This window comes from Danio rerio, chromosome 18 (assembly GCF_052040795.2).
Source record: "Danio rerio strain M-AB ecotype USA chromosome 18, GRCz13ab, whole genome shotgun sequence".
In the NCBI taxonomy this organism is placed as follows: Eukaryota; Metazoa; Chordata; class Actinopteri; order Cypriniformes; family Danionidae; genus Danio; species Danio rerio.
Window position 1 is genome coordinate 48,884,566 of NC_141038.1, and position 16,495 is coordinate 48,901,060.

The 16,495-nt window shown below is 35.3% G+C and overlaps 1 protein-coding gene and 1 long non-coding RNA gene across 34 annotated transcripts in view; one reads left to right on the plus strand and one right to left on the minus strand.

Annotated features, from left to right (window-relative positions):
- The window catches only part of LOC147839826 (uncharacterized), a 74,241-nt gene extending 64,301 nt beyond the window's left edge, over positions 1–9,940 (plus strand). Inside the window, exon 3 of the long non-coding RNA XR_015515435.1 lies at positions 9,647–9,940. This is a non-coding gene — a long non-coding RNA (uncharacterized LOC147839826). The remainder of the gene's footprint in view (positions 1–9,646) is intronic.
- wt1b (WT1 transcription factor b) overlaps positions 1–16,495 on the minus strand; it is a 117,125-nt gene that overhangs the window by 10,131 nt on the left and 90,499 nt on the right. For 12 of the 33 annotated variants that reach the window (XM_087292460.1, XM_087292466.1, XM_087292465.1 and 9 more), the window contains 4 exons: positions 14,813–15,193; positions 10,230–10,352; positions 6,491–6,578; positions 139–219 (listed from right to left, as the gene is read on the minus strand). In XM_087292460.1, the coding sequence (XP_087148586.1) occupies positions 139–219; positions 6,491–6,578; positions 10,230–10,352; positions 14,813–15,193 (673 nt within the window). 33 annotated transcript variants of the gene reach the window in all.

The window sequence follows — 16,495 nt, forward strand, 5'->3', positions numbered from 1 at the left end:
AATTGAAAGGGAAAAAAACAAGAAATAGTCATGAAGAAAAGAGACAAATAAAATAGTTGTGAAAACCAGAAAAGAAAGAAAACAAAATATGAAAGGAAAGGAAATAAAGTGTAGAGGAAGAGGTGTAGATGAGTGTACCTCTTAATGCTGGGCGTCAGTGAGCTAACAGGATTCCAGGCCACACACTCCAGCTGAGACCTCATTTGGTACAGATTATCACTGGCAGAGCACAGGAGAAAATAAGACATGAGAACTTTTACTTCTGTTTCTCAAACAACAACCAGAGGCAAAAAACAGAATAAAAAATAAAAACATGAGCTGAAGCACATTTGATAATGTCAATATTATTCATCTAGTGTTATTTTTGGGTATAAATGCAGATCGTCAGCAGTGTGGTTTGGTCACGTCTCCAACTATTCATCACTGACTCATAACCATGTTTTCTAATGAAGCAGCAAAACCAGAGATTTGTTTGCCACTGTGCAAACTGCTAACCCACACACACACACACACACATCAATGTGTTGCACCACATGTTGTAAAGAGACAAATCTCACGTAGTCCTCGCTGGCGCATCGAGTGCCTGGCACAATCATGTAATACGTGTGATGATGTCATGTTGATTTCTGGGTATCGGGAAGGATTTGGGGAAATAGTCCTGACTCATGCAGTTTTTCCCTTGGCTGTGAACTGATTTTGAAGGTCAGATATTTGTTTATGGTTATTTTGACCTTATTACAGTTTATTAATTCATCTTTATTAATTAATAATTCAGTTTATTACACCAATATAATATAATATAATATAATATAATATAATATAATATAATATAAAACAATAGGTAAAAAATATATATTTAATATAAATATCAGATAAATATTTTTAGAAAATAAACTTAAAATGAATAATTTAATATATTTGACATTTAAATTATTTCTTTCTTTATTATCTCAAATAATATAATATAATATAATATAATATAATATAATATAATATAATATAATATAATATAATATAATATAATATAATATAATATAAAACAATAGGTAAAAAATATATATTTAATATAAATATCAGATAAATATTTTTTAAAAATAAACTTAAAATTAATAATTTAATATATTTGAAATTTAAATTATTTCTTTCTTTATTATCTCAAATAATATAATATAATATAATATAATATAATATAATATAATATAATATAATATAATATAATATAATATAATATAATATAATATAATATAATATAAAACAAAAAATTAAAAAATATATATTTTTAAATATTTAATATAAATATTAGATAAATATTTTTAAAAAATAAACATAAAATTAATAATTCAATATATTTAAAATTTAAATTATTTCTTTCTTTATTATTTAAACTAAAATAATAAAATAAATAAGTAAAATAATTCTGATATAATATAATATAATATAATATAATATAATATAATATAATATAATATAATATAATATAATATAATATAATATAATATAATATAATATAATATAATACAAAATAATATAATACAAAATAATATAAAAAAATTTATTAAATTAAATTAAATTAATTAGAAATTTAGAAAACTAAGAAGCTTTGAGCTATGTTTTAAAACGATAATGTTTCATTAATGGTTTATGACGGGTTGCCACATTCCTAATGAATGACTTCCATTACAGCTACCAGTGTTTTGAAATGCAAGAGACTGTTTCTAAGCCAAACACTTATGAAAAATAAGGTGGAATTTCCCTTTTGGTTCCCATCTAATCTCACTTTATTGCCAGAAACAGAGGTTTGTGAGGTCACTGGAACACAGTGCAACAGTACCAGGCTGATGCAACTCAATTAGTTTTTTTATTTTCATCTGAAGCTCTCCAAAAGTTGTTTAGTGAGGAGGGGGAAGAACGTTCAGGTCTTATCAAAACTGGATGCCTTGTTTTGGGGTTTGTGATCTGGTTTTCCTTTAAACAGCGTGAGAGCGGGATTTAAAGAATGCACACTGATTCCTGTGTCACCGGTGATGAGTTGCATTTCTCTTTAATCTCCTTCTTCTTTTACACTTTGATTTGATTTTACCCCCCAAAATTAAAAGTTGTTATTCCTCGCTTTCATGTTGTTCCAGATATGTGTGCTGTTATATTTCAATGGGACATGAAAAGAGATGCTCAGCAAAATACTAAAGTCATGGTCACCATGCAGGATCTGTCAAGATTGTTCTTTAGCTGAAAGAAGTGAATATTGAGAAAATCTGCTTTATTTACATTTCTACTCATTGAATATCATATTAGACAGATTTCTGAAGAATTAATACTGTTAAACTGGACTAATATCTGCTGAAAATCTGCTTTAATTCCACATATCAATTATATTTGAAAGTGTTTGAATATAAAACAGAATTAAGAATATATTAAAATATTATTGTGTTAAGACCCGAACTCAAAAAAAATGTTTTGCTGCTTATTCAAGCTATTTATTTAAAATTAAAACTTTATTTCATTTTATTTATATATCATTTATTTAAAATTATTTTTTGGGGACAACGTAATTGTTTTATGTTCAGTCCACTTAAATTTGTTAAGTTAACCTATTTTGTGTTGGCACACTGAAAAAATGATTTCCTTAAGAGTTTTTGTCTTGTTTCTAATCTAAATATCTAAAAATTCTTAAATCAAGAAGCATCTTCCAGAGAAGCAAAACAATGTCTTGTTTTCCAAAATCTAAAGTCAATATAAAGTGAGTTTTTCTTTAAAATAAGCAAAATAGTCTTGTCTACATTTTGAAATAATAATATCATGCTTACCCTATTGGCAGATTATTTTGCTTGGCTAGAGTATTTAGTTACAGTTAAAAGTGTTTTGTTTATTATTTTGTCCTTGTCAGTTGCTGAAGAGATTCTCAAAAACAATAAATCACTTTCATTTTTGCAAATCTCTCTGATTTTACACATTCTTTGATACTTTATAATTCCATTCTATTCCTATTGTTTCTCTCTAATACAAAAACACAATTTCTGTCATGGCTTACCTCTAGAAGTCATAACTATTGTGTTCCTTGTTTGTTTAGTCATTCATGCCTAAAGAACGTCAAAATGACGTCAGATTGACACTGTGCTTTAACATTGTGGGACATTGCATTTTGGGTGGAAATTAAAATCGTGTTGACGTCAATACACAATATCTGAATGGGGTTGCATTTTGGTCACTTTCTAACGCAACCTAACAACAACTAATTGTCAACGTCTAATGATGTTACAGATTGACTTTGTGTGGACATTACCACTATGACGTCTATCAGACGTTGGATTTTGGTTGCAATACCTAATGAATAAATGTCAGTATTTGACGTCAGTATTATGTTGATTTAAGATGTTGGCTCGACATTGGATTTTGGTCACTTTCCAACACAACCTTAAATCAACCAAATTTCAACATCTTTTGAAGTCATTATTGGACGTCAGAATAATGTTCTGCTTAGTTGCTGGAGAACATTGAGTTTTGGTCCCCTGACATCACGACCTAAATATAACCTAATATTAACTTCTTATGACGCTGTGTGCCTTCTGGGAATATGCATGTCCTGTTGCGCTCTTTTCTTTTGTAGCATATCTGCATTGGTTTCTATGGTAATGCTTTTGTCCGTCAGTACATCTACACTAGAAAACAAACAACAGCATAAATGAGACAGAAGAAGAAATGTATTTACTGGCTGCAGTCTTCACTGCTCACATCATGCATGCTCAGCATGTCATTTTCAGTGCATTTTACTTTATAAAAATACAAGCACCAAAGCATTTTTTGTGCTGAATAAACATTTAAGGGACTTGGCTAAAACAAGGTTAAATTTGGGCGATCAGTGAATATAGATAGATGTCTATGAATGGCAAAATCTAGACTAGTCATCATATAGACTGACTCCACGTCTAGTCATTCATTTCAGTCTATTTGATGGTTAGTCTAGTGTTTGACTATTATTAGACGTCTATTAGATTTACATTAATAGCCAAAACTTAGCCTTGTTTTAGCCAAGCCAATATCCCAAATTGAGCTATTTTCATGGAATATTAGGGTGCTCTGTTCATGTTCCCCTTGAGATCAATCGAACAGGTGTCTAATAAATGTCAATCTAGACTAGTCATCATATAGACTGACTCCACATGTTTAGTCATTCATTTCAGTATATTTGATTTTTAGTCTAGATTTTGACTATTATTAGACGTCTATTAGATTTACACTAATAGCCCAAATTTAGCCTTGTTTTAGCCAAGCCTAATAGGTCAAATTGAGCTATTGCCATGGAATATTAGGGTGCTCTGTTCATGTCCGTCTTGCGATCAATCTAATAGATGTCTAATAATTGTCAAAAACTAGACTAGTCATCAAATAGACAGACTTTACATGAGTAGTCTATCATGTTAGTCTATTTAACGGTTAGTCTAGATTTTGACTATTATTAGAAATCTATTAGATTTACACTAATAGCCCAAATTAAGCCTTGTTTTAGCCAGGCCTAATAGCCCAAATTGAGCTATTGTTAAGCAATATTAGGGTCTGTGATCTGTTCATGTCCTTCTTGAGATCTTCAAGTTATACTTTTGAGAAGATTTGTTTGTTTTTGTAAATAAAAATACAATGCATCCCATACATTTTCAGGACATGCCATACACTATTTGCAGAGTAGAGTCTGATTTACTTAAAAACCAGTGATCACCACTGCCTGACTGAGATACGCTATGAAGTGGGTCTCAGACCAAACAAGAAACACTGCATTGCATTTAGTTTTTCTGTGCAATGTCAAAATCAATGGCAACATTTTTTTTGTGTTGGCCTGCTGCTCCTGACAGCACATGCATTTAAACAGTCTTTCATCTCTTTGTTTTGCTTTAACAACTAAATGATTGCCTAAGCCTATTTAACTGATTATGTTTGATTACATTACAACATGGGTGCTGTTAAGGAGCCTTATGAAACCTTATAAACTTTCACCGGAAGTTCATTGCCTGAAAAACACTAGCTTGTGCATAAAGCTAATTGCTTCTTTTGAATCCAGCGACGCAAGGGCAGATAAATAAGGGGAGAATCTGATCAAAAGCTCCCCTGTGCTCATAATAATGTTGTTCTTCTGAATACACGACTGTCTCTGGAAAAGGCCAGGCGGAGAAGAGACGAGGAATTTGGAGGAAACGTGCAGTAGATCACTGTGAGTGTATCTTGGCCTGGGGAGAGCTGCTGTGCGGTTCTTAACCTTTGTGCAGACAGAAAGACTTTGCAGAGGATTTATCTGAGCTGCGCAGATTGCAGTGCCACAGCATACACACACATCGGTGATATACATGCGTTTCTGCACACACTGATGAGCGTGCCAGAATGATCCAAGTTCAATACAAGTTCAGCTCTATCAACAGCGTATATGAAATGTTCTTGAACACCGCAAAACAGATTGAGTGTGTATCATGTGGGAATTAGCAGATAAAAATATACTACCGAGCAAAAGTTCTCTTTTTTTTTTTGGTAACACTTTACAATAAGGTTGCATTAGTTAATGTATTTATTAGCACGAACAAACTATAAGCAATACATTTGCTATGGTGTTTGTTCATCTTTGTTAATGAAAATAAAACTGTACATTATTAGTTGTGTTAACTCACAGTGCATTAACAATTACATTTAGATTTGAATAATGCTAATGTAAATGATAATGATAATGTAAATGTTGAACTATGATTAATAAATGCAAGTATTGCTCATTATTAGTTCATGTTAATAAATACATTGACTAATGAAGGTGTGACATTGTTAAAGTGTAACTATTTATTTAACTACTGAGTAATATTAATTCAGTACATGTACCTACTATATGGTTGGGTTATAATGCGAGTTATTTTAGTTGCATGTGCTGTAGAGATGCATAATCAATTGTAATTAAACTGTTGACAATTTTCAAAGCAGAACTGTTTTCTGTGTTGTTCAAAAGCAAGTATTAGACACTGTCGTTAGATAATATCAAGGAATATCACTTCATTTATTGCATAACATTTTCAGCATATTTCTGGGACTTCTTGGAATTCATGACTGCTTCCTCTATGCTGCAATATATTGTATTTTTCTTTGTATTTTATTTATTGCATGATGAAACTGGAGAAAGTCCTATTTGTTTTATTTTAGCTAGAATTAAAGTTTTTAATTTTTAAAAAACATTTTTAAGGTCAATATCATTAATTATTGACCTATTATTAACCTAATTAAGCCTTTAAATGTCACTATAAGCTGAAAACTAGTATCTTGAAAACTGTCATCACGGCAAAGATTAAATAAATCAGTTATAGGAAATGAGTTATTAAAACTATTGTGTTTAGAAATGTGTTGAAAAAAATCTTCACTCCATTGAACAGAAAATGGGGGAAAAATAATTCAGGAGGGCTAATAACTCAGACTTCAATTGTAAGTTTGTCAACACTGTTAATATAACCAGTAAATGTGAAGCAAGCACCTGTTGAAGGAGTTTCTTAGAAGCAGCGTCTGATCTGGTGGACTGTGACAGCCGTATACAGGCGGCGGGACGGAGAACTGCTGCTCACCTGCACAAAAAAAACCACATCACACATTCACTCTCAGAAATAAAGGTGCAAAACCATTCACTGAGGCGGTACTTCTTCTTAAGGTACACTTTTGTTCCAAACAGGTCATCAAAAGTACATATTAATGCCTAAAAAATGCAAATGTGTCCCTCACAGTACTTTAAAGATACAAAAGTAAACCTTAAAGCAGGGGTGCTCAAACTGTTTCTTATAGTCGGCCAAAAACCAAACACCAAACCCTATTACATTAATTTTGTCACGGGTAATTTCATAATTTATTTGCTAATATTTTAAAATTACTAGAAAAAGTAGAAAACTAATGCATAAACAATCCTATTTATAACACAATGGAGATCAATGCTGAATACACTAATCGAGCTGTTCCTGCCTTTGTCTTGATTTGCTCAGTGAAGTCTTGTGCGTTGTCCTCTCTCTGTCCACTATTTACATTTTAAAAGTCTGACTCCTTTAATTAAAACATTTAATTTCAGGTGGCTTTTTGTAGCTCAGCAAAAAACACAAATAAAAGGTTACGTTAAATTGAAAATCACAAACTCTGGGTACTCATCCAAACCACCTTCCCATCTCACTTTCTCATCCTTTATCCCTCTCTTTTACAAATATCCCCTTGTACGGTACAAAAGTGTGTAGCCTTTAAAAAGGTACCACCCCAGTGAGAGAGTTTGTACTGTTTAAGGGATTTTGGGATTATTATGGGATTTTGAAAATGACCATCCATTCCCAGCTAGCAAAATTCATGTTGCTCAAATCCGGCCCACACCAGACACTTGTATCCGGCCCACATACCACATGGAATGATGGCACTTGTCCGCTTCTGTTTGCCAGATCTGGGCCACAATTAGGCCATAGCAATATCTCACATCAGCCAGATTTCAACCAAATGACCCAGAATTGAGCCTATTCTAGGCCACAGTTTGCTTTTGTTCTGGCCCAGATCCGGCCCACACCAGACATCTGGACCACAAACTGGATGAAATGATTGCTCTAGGGCTGTCCGCTCCTGTTTGTCAGATCTGGGCCACCAATAAGCCAAAGCAATATCACATATCAGCCAGAATTCAACCCAATGAACCAGAACTGACCCTATTCTGGGCCACAGTTTGCTTTTATTCTGGCCCAGATCTGGCCAATTACTTCTAATAATGGATTAAACATTGGTAAACATCAGTGAATTATATTATTTCATCACAGGTTATGCCCAACTTCATTTTGTTTGCAAACTTTACAAGCAAAGTTCTTAAAAGTTACAGCAGCTTAAAAGTTACAGCAACCAAAATAAAATTTATATTAGGAGGTTCAGGGCTATAAGCCCAACTAAAGCAAACACTTTTCTCCATGATGGAAACTTTAGTCTATGTGGTCCACATATATTTTAAGCTAACTAGGCCACATTTGCCATATCTCCTCTGGGCCGCTTTAGGCTCACAGCCACATTAGCCAGAGCCAACAGTGCCAAATATTTGCCAAAAGTGGCCCACATTTGTTTTAGGATAACTGGGCCACATTTGCCCTGTCTTCGCTGGGCCACTATAGGCTTAAATCCACATTAGCCATAGCTTACTATGCCGAATATTCGCCAAAAGTGGCCAACATTTGTTTTAAGATAACTGGGCCACATTTTCCACATCTTCTCTAAGCCACTATAGACTAACGGCTGCATTAGCCGGAGTTTACAGAGCCGAATATTTGCCAAAAGTGGCTCACATTTGTCTTAAGATAACTGGGCCACATTTGCACCTACATGTGTGAGCCACTTTAGGTTTAGACCCAGAATACCCTTAAATGACAATGGCCCACATTTGTCCTCTGTCATTTGGGCCAAATTGATCATTTTCCACATGGGCCACATTGGGCTCACATTACGATTACATTTTGCCATAAGTGCCAAATCTTTGCCTTACATGGCCCATATATGAATTTGAATCTTTGGCCTCCCTTTGCCATTGTACAGGTGGGCCACTTCAGGCTCACATTTATTTTGTCTGGGCCAAAGGAATACCACCAGTGCCGCATAACTCCCTAAAGTGGCCCACATTCGTATGCTATCTGGGTGCAGTGAGTAACACTCCTCTATGTGAATGAAAACATCCAGCTGAGGTTTAAATCTAATAATGCACCTTGTTTAAAACTATTGTTATTATGTGGGGTTGCGGTTAAGAATAGAGTATATGCTGGTGTTTAACTGCATTGCTTTAATGATTCTCTGCATTTCATTCTCTCTGTTACTTCATAGCCATGTTGGGTGTTTCTCTTTGTCTCGCACTGAACATAGTCGACCAATCACAACAGTCATCGAACCAATCGCAGATTAGCCTCACACAATGACAGGGTTTGGGAACAAATAAATCGTTGTCAAATATGTCATTGGCATTGTTAGGTAAGAATAAATGCATATTATAAGACAATAAAAAGTGTTTTTTGATCTTGCATGAATACCAGCCTGTTTTTGGAGACCCCTAAAACCAAAATATGACCTTTATAATGCATAAGGAGCTCTTTAATTCTGAGAGTGTTAGAGAAAATCATCTCCAAAAGCCTCATCTCTGAGCTTTCCTGTTTATGAGTCAAACAAAGCATTTCACTGGAGAACAAACAGAGCGTGTGGCCTCGTCTTTACTGCGGTTATCAAAACAGCACAAGACTATAAAGCAGTCAGAGAGATTCTGAGGGCAGGAGAAACTAAATCAGTCCCCTGACGCCATTATAAACATTCACATCCACTACTCTGCTTGCTTCTGTAAGTTGCCCAACGAAAAGAGGTGATAATTTACGCCGGTATAATTTATGCTTAATGAACTTTAAGACTGTTTCATACAGTGATTTGAGTGTTTCAGGAAGGAGACGGAGAGGTAAAAATGAGAGCAGGATGGGGGGAAATCGGAGTATTTACTGCCTTGACATTAAACCCCATCTGACACTTAACCTCAGGATGATCCTTGCGATGAATTTCCAGATATCTATACATCTTTTGTGTCATGTGATATACTTAAATGCACTCAAATTCATTGCCCTGCACAGACTTTGTGGAAGAGAGATAGACTTTATAGACACTTATTTATGAAAATAACACACAACACACTTGAGAAACATTATTGCTTTTATTCATTCAGTCATCTTCCTTCAGCTTAGTCCTTTTATTCATCAGGGGTCGCCACAGCGGAATGAACCACCAACTCATCCAGCATGTTTTACACAGCGGATGCCCTTCCAGCTGCAACCCATGACTGGAAACATTCATACTCACTCATTTACACACATACACTACGGACAATTTAGTTTATTCAATTCACCAATAGCGCATGTGTTTGGAATGAGGGAAACTGGAGCTCCAGGAGGAAACCTCGTTCTCCCTGTGTTGACGACGTGGGTTTCCTCCAGGTACTCCGGTTTTCCCCACAGTCCAAACACATGAGCTTTAGGTGAAGTGGATTAACTAAATTGGCTGTAGTTTATGTGTGTATGGGTGTGTATGGGTGTTTCCCAGTACTGGGTTGCAGCTAGAACGCTGTGTAAAACATATGCTGATTTAGTTGGCGGTTCATTCTGCTGTGGCAACCGCTGATGAATAAAGGGACTAACCCGAACGAAAACTAATGATGAATATTACAGTGCATGCTGTACTGTTCCTACCCATGGTGCTTTGCGGAGACATCGGGTCCTCGTGTTTGAAGGTGTCATTAGGGAACGGAGGAGTGTGTTGTGTAGGTGTGTGACCGTAACTGGGAACTCCGTCGACTGCTACTGTCCCATAACCTGACAGAAAAATACAACCTGTTACTGTTTGTTAACTATGGTTGAGACTCAGTTGATATACAGTTGAAGTCAGAATTATTAGACCTCCTGAATTATTAGCCTCTCTGTAAATTTGTCCCCCCAATTACTGTTTTTTTCTACACATTCCTAAACATAATAGTTTTAACAACTCATTTCTAATAACTTTTATCTTTGCCATGATGACAGTACATACTATTTGACTAGACACTTTTCTAGATACTAGTATTCACCTTGTAGTGACATTTCAAGAGTTCACACTTAGCTGATGATTGATTTTAAAGCTTGTTTGGCATGCTGTCCTGGGAGAGAGGCCTAAGCTCATAAGATCCTCAAGCCCGGGGCTCCCTCCCACTACAAGGCGAGAGGGGAGTTTGAGCTCAGGTAGATCTCGAGAACTCCTCTGCTGTAGTAGCTAATGAACAGATAGTGATTGCTCTTAAGAGATAGCTACTTACTATGAGCATGTCTATGGTGCAGATTTGGATTAGTCTATTAACTTAAGTTGCATGTTTTGGACAGTGAGAGGAAACCGGGGAAAACCCATGTGAGCTCGGGGAGAACAGAACCGCACAGAAACGTCGGCTGGCTTGGTTAGACTAGAACTAGAGTCGTTCTTGCTGTGAGGCAACAGTGCTAACCACTGGGCCACCAATCTTCAAAGGAGGAGGAGTAGAGGTGGCTATTCTTCAATACGAAGATGGTTGTGGTGTAAAATCTAGGGTATTTATAGTGGCTTAGGAATCAGGCCCGGATTGGCTAATCGGGAGGACCGGGAGAATTCCCGGTGGGCCGGTCCGTTTTTTGGCCATGAGGGCCGGTGTCTCTAGTTCCAGAATCTGTTGCTCTCAGCAGTCACACTTTTTAAAAATTATTTATTTATTTACTTGACCACAGCCTTCTTATTCATTATTTTACCGCAGCTCTGCTCTTTTTTATCTATTTTCTCGTAGCCTCATGAGCAGGATGCAGCCTGCAGGTTAATGATGATATAACTAGATAAGTCACCATTCAACATACAGCTGTTGTGGTACAGTGGTAAGTACGTTAGATTATGACGTGGCCAACCTGGGTTCGGTCCTTGTCTGAGTAACAATTTTTTTTTTTTCATTTTTATTGTTAAGACATATAATACTGTAAGGGTTGTTGAACATTTGAAGTTCTAAAAGAGCTGTTTTCTCAAAAAAAGATGTGATAGTGTAATTAGAAACTGAATTGGAAATGACCTTATTTTAATATAGTCAGTGGTGAACTGAGGTGGGCCGGTCTGAGGCTTGAAACTCCAGGGCTGAAAAGGAGTCCCACTCCGGCCCTGTTAGGAATCGTCTGATTGGTGAATCATACATAGAATAATGCAGGACCAGCTGCAAGCAATCATAAGCACGTGATTCTCTCGAAATTAGTTTAGAAATAAACTTCACACTTGCTCATGATTAATCACATAGCTTGTTTGGCGTGCTGTCCCAGGAGAGAGCCCTGAGCTCAAGGGATCATCGGGGCCCAGGGCTCCCCCCTTTCTTTCTTAAACTCTGCCGCTGCTGAAGCAAAGGTGAACTTCCTGAGAGTAAGACATTAGAAAAAAGATTTAGGCTTATTTTATCTATAATATAGAGCATATTTGGAAGGTGGGAGGAAACCGGGGGACCCAGGGGAAACCCACGCGGACACGGGGAGAACATGCAAACTCCGCACAGAAATACCAGATGGCCCAGCGAGGACCCAACACCATTGGTATTCTTGCTGTGAGGAAACAGTGCTAGTCACTGAGCCATCGTGCCGCCCATTCTGGATAAAGGTGGAAGAAGAGGAGAAGAGGGGTTTCTTACAGACGAAAATAGTTGTAGAAAGGAAATGAGGATATATATAGTGACTTGGAGTCCTTTGATTGGAGGATCATGATTATTTAATGTGGGCCAGCTGGGTCAATCATGAGCATGTGCTCCTCCCGAAATTAGTTTAAATTAAAACTTCACTTAAAAAAAATTTAAAACTGCTTTTATTCTAGCCGAAGAAAAAATATCATAGGAAATACTGTAAAAAATGCCTTGCTCTGGTAAGTATCATTTGGGAAATACTAGGAAAGAGAACAAGAAAATTCACAGCAGGACGAATAATTCTGACTTCATTCTTCTGACTAGACAGCAAGAGGAAAAATCAAATGAAGATGATTGAAAATAAAGGTAGAAAAACACTAAAGAAGATGCATTCTGAGTGTTAGGGTTAAGTTTTTTTAGTATTATCTGAAAAATGAGCTAACGTAAACACAGAAAAGCCTTACTAATACTGATGCTGTAAATTATGCAATGCACACCCCTCACTAGCAGACTCCATTACTCATCCGTGGAGGAAAGCCACTTGGGACCAATTACCTTTGTTGTAAATCAATGTGACTTTTCCTAAAGTTAATCTAGCGACAAATGAAAGAGAGAGATACATGCACTTTTACACACAGACGGCAGACTTCTGCATTTGAGCGCTCAGATTTACATGCCTTAAACTCTGCTGTAAGTCAAACAAAAAACACAGACATTTACAATAATATACGAGTAATGCTTGTTGCGTGAATGAATGGACAGAGGTCACGCTTTGCTTTCTCTAAACTTTATAAAAGCATTTCATTTAGGATTTGTATTTATTTATTTATTTATTTATTTATTTATTTATTTATCTATTTGGTTTGGTGCAAACAACTTTTTTGTATTTGTCGTGTTTTTATTAATATTCCGGTTTCTTAATAGTTTGAAGAAGCTGAAAAGTGCTCTTCAGACAAAGAATCTGGCAGCCTTGCGATAAAACAGATGATTTGAGAAGTTTTTCAAAGCTGACGCAACAGATTAAAGAGTTTATCTTTAGTGCTGCGGCTAAAACTGAGCACAGCAAAAAATATAGTTGATGGCTCAATAGGATTTATACACTTTCATTTTTTTCCTTTCATCATCAAGTATGAATCCCATACTCAAGCTTGTAGATGCTTTTAGATTTTTTTAATCTGATATTTTAAGCGGCGGTTCATTCTGCTGTGGCAACCCCTGATAAATGAGGGACTGAGCATAAAGGAAAATTAATGAATGAATGTTATTTAAAGCGTTCAAATGAAATGCATATATATATATAAATAAGTATTTAACTGAAAGGTCCGTAAAACATGCTTCTATTATTACAATTTGTTGACATTGATGTTTTACAGGGATTTTACCCATATTTTAAAATTTACCAGCAGCTTTTCTGTTTTTTGTGTAGATGTTACTTCGAGCATGGAATTGATGTCAGAATTATTCGCCCCCCTTTGAATTTCTTTTTCTTTTTTAAATATTTCCCAAATGATGTTTAACAGAGCAAAGAAATTTTCACAGTATGTCTGATAATATTTTTACTTCTGGAGAAAGTCTTATTTGTTTTATTTCGGCTAGAATAAAAGTAGTTTTTAATTTTTTAAACAACATTTTTAAGTCAATATTATTAGCCCCTTTAAGCTTTATATTTTTGAATAGTCTAAAGAACAAACTATTATGTTTAGAAATGTGTTGAAAAATCTTCTCTCTGTTAAACAGAAATTGAGAAAAAATAGGGGCTAATAATTCATTGGGTTTCATAATTCTGACTTCAACTATATATGTAATTTATAATAATAAGATAATTAAAAATATACCAAATTATATTTCCTTTTTTTAAACATCAAGTTTAAGATTTCGGTAAACTGGTCAAAAACAAAAAGATTTTTTAAGCATCAAAACATTTCAAGTGAAATGTTCAAATTAAAAATACATTTAATTACTTAAATTATTTATTTATTTATTTATTTATTTATTTATTTTATTTTATTTTTTGCAAAAAAACATTTTTTTTTAAATATTTGGCTGTAAAACATGAAAAATTATATGTAATAAAAATACATTTGAATTTTAAAAAATGCTAAATAAATATGTTTCTAATACTTCACTGCAAAACAATAAACTTGTATTTATTTATACCTTAGAGTTTTTTTTTATATTTATTTTCTAAATAATTATTTTTTAATACTTGGCTGCAAAACATCCAAAACATAAAAATAGATTCGAATTAAATGTTTTTGCAAAATAAATATTTTTAATACATAGCTTCAAAACATAAAAAATATATGCATTAAAATACATTAGTTTTTATTTTTGTAAAATATATATATTTTTAATACTTGACTGCAAAACATTCAAAACATATATATTAAAAACACATTTTAATTTAAAAATCCCTTTTAAATAATTCCCAAAATGCAATGTTTTGTTTTTGACTAGTATTAAGATTTAATTTAATTTAAATGCATGTTTAAAATCACTTTAAAAAAAAGAGTCCTTAAAATTAGTCCTGAATCAACAAATCCTTCCATTTATTTAATTTTCATAACATTTTGACCACATTGAGAGAGATTTTGAGGCGAGATTGTAAGGACGGGATGGTTTTCTCACCCTGGTTGCGTGGAGCAGGAGGACTCTCCATGCAGCCTGGCAAATAAGGCCCATTGGAGAACATTCTGCTTTGGCTAGAAGGAGGATCAGCAAATGGGCCGTGCATCCCTGTCAGCTGCCCAGAGAAGTGTACAGTGAAGGCCCCCAAACCGCAGTGAGGGTCCTCGTAAGGGTCTGGGGGCCCCCAGCCAGGCTCCTGCTTCACGAAGGAGTGGGAAGGAAGAGATCCATAGGGAGAGGCAGGGTGAAAGTCCAGCATCGGGCCCCACTGCGAAGCTCCGCCGACAGGCAGAGAGTTTGAGTTTCCCACTGGAAGTGTCGGGACAGCTGGAAGCAGGGCGCTCAGGTCTCTGACATCCGATCCCATCGGGCCGCACGGCTCTGTCAGCATTTAGACGGATTTTCTGGGTTGCAAAACACTAGAATATCTGAGTTCAAAATGTCAAAGATAAGCGCTGCGCTCCTGAAGGCGTCTGCTGAAGCAGAATGTGTGTGTGTTTCTCTGCTGGTGAGGTGTTTGGAGAAATGCATGGGAGAGTTTGAGCTGGAGAAACTTCACTCTTGTACATTTGTCAGCTCTAAAAACCATCCCACCATCTTCAGAGGAGGAGTTTAAGAAGAAAAAACATCACTTCTTCTGTACCTTACTCATCTTTTACTCGAACAGCACTTTCAGTCCTCTTCTGACTAATAGCTGTTATAGTGATTATGTGTGTGTGTGTGTGGGTTGGTAGGTGGGTGTGCATTTGTTTATAGTCTTGTTAGTAGGGGAAATAATTGTGCAAATAGTGTTTCTCAGAGTGCTGGATTTTTTGTAGGCTAACATCCTTACACTGTAAAACCCAAAAAGTTAAGGTATCTCAAACCATTTGAGGAAACTGGTTGCAACAAACCATATGATTTAAAAAAAATAATAAAAACTAATCCTAATGAGTACTGTGAACTTATTACATTTGAGTAAACGGGTCAATTTGAGCACAGTAAAACCCAATAAATGAAGAGAACTCAAACTGAGTACTGTAAAACCCAGTAAGTTAAGGCAACTCAAACTGTTTGAAGAAACCAATTGCAACAAACCATTTGAGTTAAAAAAAAAATCTAATCTATATGAGTACTGTGACCTTACTCCATCTAAGTTGAAGAAATGAGGTATTTAATATACTCATTACCTTCAACACTGAGTTCAAAACTCGTTTCAAATTAGTAGAGTTAACTTTCAGTACATTCTGAGTTAACACTCATTTGATAAAGTTGATTGTTGGGTTTTACAGTGTATTAAAGCGACAGTTCGCCCCCCAAAAAAATGTAGTCATTACTCTACTTAAAGTGGTTATAAACCTTCATGCACTCCAGAAAAACTTATTTTGCTGTTTGTTTTAAAATGAGTTGAAACAACACAACTAATACTTTTTTTTGCGGGGGGGGGGGGGGGGCAATTTAAATGTTTTATGTTCAATCCACTTGAATTTGTAAAAAAAAAACTCTGGACCACCCCTTTAAAAGTTACACCTTTAGGCAACATGATGGCTCAGTGGTTAGCACTGTCGCCTCACAGCAGGAAGGTCGCTGGTTCGAGTCCCGGCTGAGCCAGCTGGCATTTCTGTGTGGAGTTAGCATGTTCTCCCTGTGTTCGTGGGGGTTTCATATGCATGAATAGTTGGCGATTCATTCCACTGTGGCAAC